General features: G+C 52.0%; 2 protein-coding genes across 2 annotated transcripts in view; both read left to right on the top strand. All coding sequences in view use genetic code 12, as the record gives it.

Moving 5' to 3' along the window:
* Positions 1-513, top strand: part of DIURU_000707 (uncharacterized protein) — a gene marked incomplete at both ends in the record, with an annotated part of 1,235 nt that extends 722 nt beyond the window's left edge. Inside the window, one exon of the mRNA XM_034158985.1 lies at positions 11-513. Coding sequence (XP_034014374.1) covers positions 11-513 — 503 coding nt within the window. The remainder of the gene's footprint in view (positions 1-10) is intronic.
* A 2,711-nt stretch (positions 514-3,224) lies between these two features.
* On the top strand, positions 3,225-4,775 carry TRM2 (Trm2p; the record flags this gene model as incomplete). Its single annotated transcript, XM_034158986.1, has 1 exon — positions 3,225-4,775. One exon carries the CDS (start codon positions 3,225-3,227, stop codon positions 4,773-4,775), a length of 1,551 nt encoding a protein of 516 aa, XP_034014375.1.
* Positions 4,776-5,715: the final 940 nt, after the last annotated feature.

Here is a 5,715-nt window from a genome sequence, read left to right on the forward strand (position 1 = left end):
CCCGACCCAGGGTTGGCCAACCTGTTTGCGGCACCCCAGTTGCCCCGCCCCCAACTCCAACCCCAACTCCAGCCCCAGGGCCAGCCCCAGGGCCAGCAGGCGCACTTGCCCCTCCGTGGCATGCCCCACCGCGTCAACTCCCACGACGGCAGCGCCGGCGACGAGAAGTACGACCACCAGGACATCCCCAAGTACCGCATGGAGCGGCTGCTTAAGCTGATCCTGGAGATCTGGCGCGAGTACGAGTACGGGCTCAACGACAAGCCCCCGCTCAAGCAGCTCGAGCTCCAGTACGGCACCAAGTGGCGCAACGAGACCGAGCTGCGCACGTTCTTGCGGCGGAAGAAGATCTACGAGGCGATCGAGGTGGGGAAGCAGAAAGGGTACACCGAGGACGAGATCATCGCCGACTTGGAGGAGCACCGCAGCTACAACGTCAACGGGCTGGTCAAGCGGTACCCGTTGCTGTGGTTGGTGGTGAATATGCCCGCCAAGTACACCAACGACCCCTAGGCACCCCCGTCTTTAATTTAATGGCATATCGTAATTTCAACTCGCAAAGTGTAGATGTGGTAGATAATTGTATTATAACCGACGTAAAATGTCATTTCAACCCACCACTCCTGATAAGTGTCAATGACGGAAGTGTCTAGCGAAACACCCTGGTGTCCGACAGGTCTCAGCCGGACTACACCGGTCGTATCGCTACGATATATCGGGCCGACAGTTTCCTAACGCCCCATGCCTGTCTGCTGTGGTTGGGGCTTCCATGATGTAAGTATAGCCTGATTTCAAAGGCACGTTTGACATGGAACAATCCCAACGGCGCTGTTTGTCATAGATTTGCCTTCTAACCGAGCCGGTGTCTCACGATTTCGGGATTGCCTTACGATTTGTCAATATCTTGGCACCCACCATTGTCATTACTCATCGAAAAAGTTTAATAGTTGGACAATATGGTGACTGCCACTTTGACTACAAGGTGCGATCTTTGGAGCATGGTCGCAGATGAATAAATCTGGAACAGGAGACCGAATGATTAGGCTGCATAGCCAATGGGGTAACTCGGAGAACAGTAAGTACTAGAGACATTGCAATTCTAGCCTCTGAAACTTTTAAGGTCATTCAATGTTTAGAAAGCTATTTGGTAAGGAATACGGATGAGGCCACAAGTAACTCCCACAATTCTACTGGAATTGCATGACGAGAGATCTCATAAGCTAGCAAATGCAAATCTAGTGGCATTTCTGCAGTGGCATCCTCGTGAACCTGTGAGTGGGGGATACCACCCGGGTACAAAATCGCCGTCACGACCCCGGCTACGGAATGGTCTAGATGGATCCCGTGGTATGAAATAACTGCCGATCTTTACATATCTAGCATAGGCGGCGCAACGCTCTTTGTTTCCAAGGAGACAATTGTGGCAAGTGGACACAATTTGTGACTGGTTCGTCTCCACCTTCTGTGGGACCCCCACGCACTCATGAAAAAAGGTTAAACTCCGCGAGGTCGAATCAGAAAGGGGATTAACCATTCGTTCCCCAGGAGCGAGCTGTCGGCTACCTGAAAAACTTCCCTATTTTAATCAAAGAAAAGATTGTAAGCGGCGTTACAAACCGACGACATTTTATTTTTTTCGGGATAATACCCGCACAATTTTCCATCAATGCCGCTAAGCCGGCCCGGAACCACGCCGGGCCAACTGGTGCCACACCTCCTGGGATCGCCGTACCTGTAACCCTCAGCCCCATCGATGTTCGAGCTCAGAATCTCGCCCCGTAATCTCACACCACATCAGTGGCTGAGGGTGAGGGGGGGGGGGACCAATTTGCCGCATACATGTAGATTGACAGAATGACCGCGTCTCCAGTTGAATCGTGCATGTGTCTGCATATGACAACAAATGTATGGATGGTTGGGAGCCGCTGGATTGGGCAAGTCAAACATACGTTACCGATGCCCCTGGTGGAGCCAAACGAGGAGGCGGGCAAGTTTATCCCTAAACGTTGGCTTCCGCTCGTATTCCTTTTACCTCCTTGAATTGCCAGATGAGGGCTTTGTTGGTATACCAGTGATTTCCTCTCCCGATCTCCGGCTATCGCAATAGCTCAGCCGTTGAGGGTACGGCCAGTGGGGCCACCTGCAAATGCCAAGCCATTCGCCCTTCATATGGTCTAATTGTCTTGGGAGCACTTTTCCTTGGATGAGTGGCACAAAAAGCCGGTCACGTCAACCGTGCAGCGAGGCCCGGGGCTGCTTTTTTGAGGGGTATACCCTTTTTGATAGTGCCGCCCAACGTCACCCTAAGTATAGGTGCGTCTTCCCACCCCCCTTAGTGGCCTCCCCCACAATCAATTCTCCAGCGGCTGATCATTTTGGTCCTGCTTGATTTGCTTCGAGGCATCCGGACTATCCCGCTCGGAGCGGGTGGAAAGTGCTGATACGTTTATGCATATGTCGGGTTTGTCCCACAAACTTGGGTGCTGCCGACACCTGTACGGGTCGAGGCTGGGTGGGGAGAGTGTTGCCAGTGTCTGACGCCCCTTTTGCGGGTTCCCAATCCTGAAATGCGTCGGTGGCGGTGATAGCCCCTCAACTTAGATTTCAAATTTGGTAGTGGCGAGTTTCCCCCAGGTTTGAGGGCGAGTTTAGTCTCTCCCCAGGTGAGCAATAGAAATCACTAGGGTGCAGGCAGGTGCTGGCAGATGCTGTCGACAGAATAAGGCCACCAGCAGCACGTACGTCGCTCAATTTTTTTGGGGCGTACGCATGGGCCAAGGATCGGACGGCAAAAGGGTAACCCTCAAAAGAACACAAAAACGAGATCGTCTCGTAATGGCGGGAGGGTAACAATGCGTCACGACGTGTTAACGCGAGAGAGACACCTGGCGACGCCGACTACAATTACAGTTCTGCAAATTTTAATTTGTCTGTTTAGACGGAGTGTCATTGTTCTTTCCCTGGCTATAGTGCGGTTGTCTTGAGATTTAGGTGACGTTTCCCCTCAGTGCCTGAGGCTCACACACTGATGACGTCACCACCACACAATGCCTCTGTAAAAGCCTACTGAGAATATTAGCTTACTCAATTAAGACACAGGGTGTCGGCTTGCCACGGCTCCTCCTGCTCGTCGCTTACGATTTACCCCGACGCCATTTGTCCGCGCTGCTAGCAGTCCATCGCACACCCTCATCGCGCGCTACCACCCCCATACAGAGCGTGATATGAAGAAGAGACTGGGGAACGATAACGGTCCTCGCCGGCGCAAGTACCGAGCCAAAGCGCCTGAAGAATGGCTGCCGTTAGGGGTGCTCGTTCATGAGATTGATGAGCTTATCGCCGAACACAAATTGGACCGAGACGCGGTGGAAATCGATATCCTGAAAGTCTTAAATGACGAAGAGTACAAGGATACTGCTCATGCCACCGTTGAGGGAGTGAAAATTGTCAAACACACGTCCAACGGCGATGGGCTTGCCATTTTACCAGCTACTGAGGCCATCACTAAGCCGCGGGTGGTGGTGGTGCCGTTCACCTATCCTGGTGATGAGGTGACGATCCGGGTGTTTAAGAGCCACCCCACCCACGTTGAGGCCGATTTGTTGGCAGTGACCAAGCTGCTGGACTTAAGAGACGACTCGCTCATCAAGTGTGTCTATTTTGGCCGCTGTCTGGGGTGTCAGTTCCAAAACACTTCCTATGACAATCAGCTTGAACTTAAGCGCCAGACGATCGTCAACGCGTACAAGTTCTTCGCTAAGACCACTAAGATCCCTGAAGTATCGCCGACACAATCGCTGCCGCAACAGTACTACTACCGTACCAAATTGACTCCACACTTCAATATGCCCATGGCCAATTATAAGCACAATAAGCCGCTTGAGCTGTGTCCTCCGTTAGGTTTTGGAGCTAAGGGGCGTCCTGAATGGCGTCAAACTCCTGGTGGATCAGAACTGATCTTAGATATCGAGGAGTGTGTCATTGGTACTCCAATCGTCAACGTGGGGATGAAGAACGAACGGTTACGGCTTACAAAGACGTTTAAGGACTACCGTCGTGGCGCCACCATCTTGTTACGTGAAGATACCACTCCGTTGGATGCTGATGTTCCCGCAGGTCTGACTGACGCCGAGGGCCAGGTCTCCACCCTTGAAGAGAACGGCTACCGCAAACTGTGTGCCACCAATACCCGCCAAATCGTCCACGAAGTCGTCAACGGGTATACGTTCGAGTTTTCTGCCGGCGAGTTTTTCCAGAATAACAACCTGATTCTTCCCGCAGTCACTTCATACGTGAAATCACACTTGCTGCTTGTAGGCGTAGAGGAGCCGGTGCTTGTCGATGCCTACTGCGGTCTGGGTCTTTTCTCCATCACCTGTTCCGAGGGGGTTTCCCAAGTGATTGGCGTTGAAGTCAGTGCCGATCTGGTGGCTTTCGCCAAACGCAACGCTGAAGCCAATAAAGTCGCCAACGCTCGGTTTGTCGTGGGCAAAGCCGAACAAATTTTTGAAGGGTTAGACGTCGACGCCAACAAAACTCTGGTAATTCTCGACCCGCCGAGAAAGGGGTGTGATGAAGTGTTCCTCAGCCAATTGGCCACTTTCAACCCCGCAAAAGTCGTCTACATCTCCTGCAACGTCCACTCGCAAGCCAGAGACGTCGAGTACTTTATCAAAAACACCAATGGCCGGTACGTGGTCGAGGAAGTGAAAGGGTTCGACTTCTTCCCCAATACCCACCACGTGGAGCTGGTGGCTGTGTTGAAGCGGGTGTGAGCGATTGTGAAGCAAATGTGAGCGAACGAGCAGGTATAGCCAGAGTCTAGTCAGAGGGGCGTGAAAAATAATAATAATAATAATCTTAGCATGCGAAATATCGAGAGTAATTGGGGCCGGGGGTTACGCTACTATCTTGGGCAAGTGACACATCTGTCACCCGCGAAAAAATATCGCTTACCCGTCACTCCCACCGCGAGCAATGTAGCCTTAATTAATCATGATGGGAGGATACGAATGCCCACATCATTTGCAGGAATTGGTGAATTTTCGTAGCAAAATGCTATTGGTGGATTCGATAAGGGGATGCGCTCTTAAGGCCCAAGACGGAAGCTCGATGCGTGTTCCGTCCCTCGTCGATAACCCCTAGACAGGAAAGCTCCCAAGAGAGCCGACACGCCCCCTCAGCGTCACCACGCGTGCAGCCGCCACCAAAGCGACACGCTTACGACGGAGCTGTTATGCCGACGCTGGTGCAGAAAAATGTCGTGGGGGTCCCCTCCCTATCGCTCCCGAGAAGCGGTATATGGCCACGGGACTAATCGGCGCCTACTAGCCACAATATGGCTGCTGCTGCCCACACTTGACGCAGATGCACCAATGTCATGTCAGATGACTCGCCCCCAAAATGTGGAAAAGAGGGAAGGGCTTACCGAGTGTCACTGGGAAGCGTTTGACAGGTCGAGAGTTAAGGGAGTGATGTAATCTTTGGGGAGGCGTGTCCGTTTTCATTTTTGGGTGTACAAGGAAATTGTGGCTTATGATCGGAGCTGGGCAGCGGGCGATTAACTTCGAGTAGGCTATGGCGAGGCTTAAGTTTCACCACGGAGATAAATGGATATAGGCAGGCATACGGGAGTTACGGTTGGATCGTTTCGGGGGGTGACGATTAGTATTCATTTCTTTTTCTTTTTTTTTTTTTTTTTTTTTTTTTTTTTTA

The sequence above is a fragment of the Diutina rugosa genome, assembly GCF_008704595.1.
Source record: "Diutina rugosa strain CBS 613 chromosome Unknown scaffold3_size541584, whole genome shotgun sequence".
Classification (NCBI taxonomy): domain Eukaryota; kingdom Fungi; phylum Ascomycota; class Pichiomycetes; order Serinales; family Debaryomycetaceae; genus Diutina; species Diutina rugosa.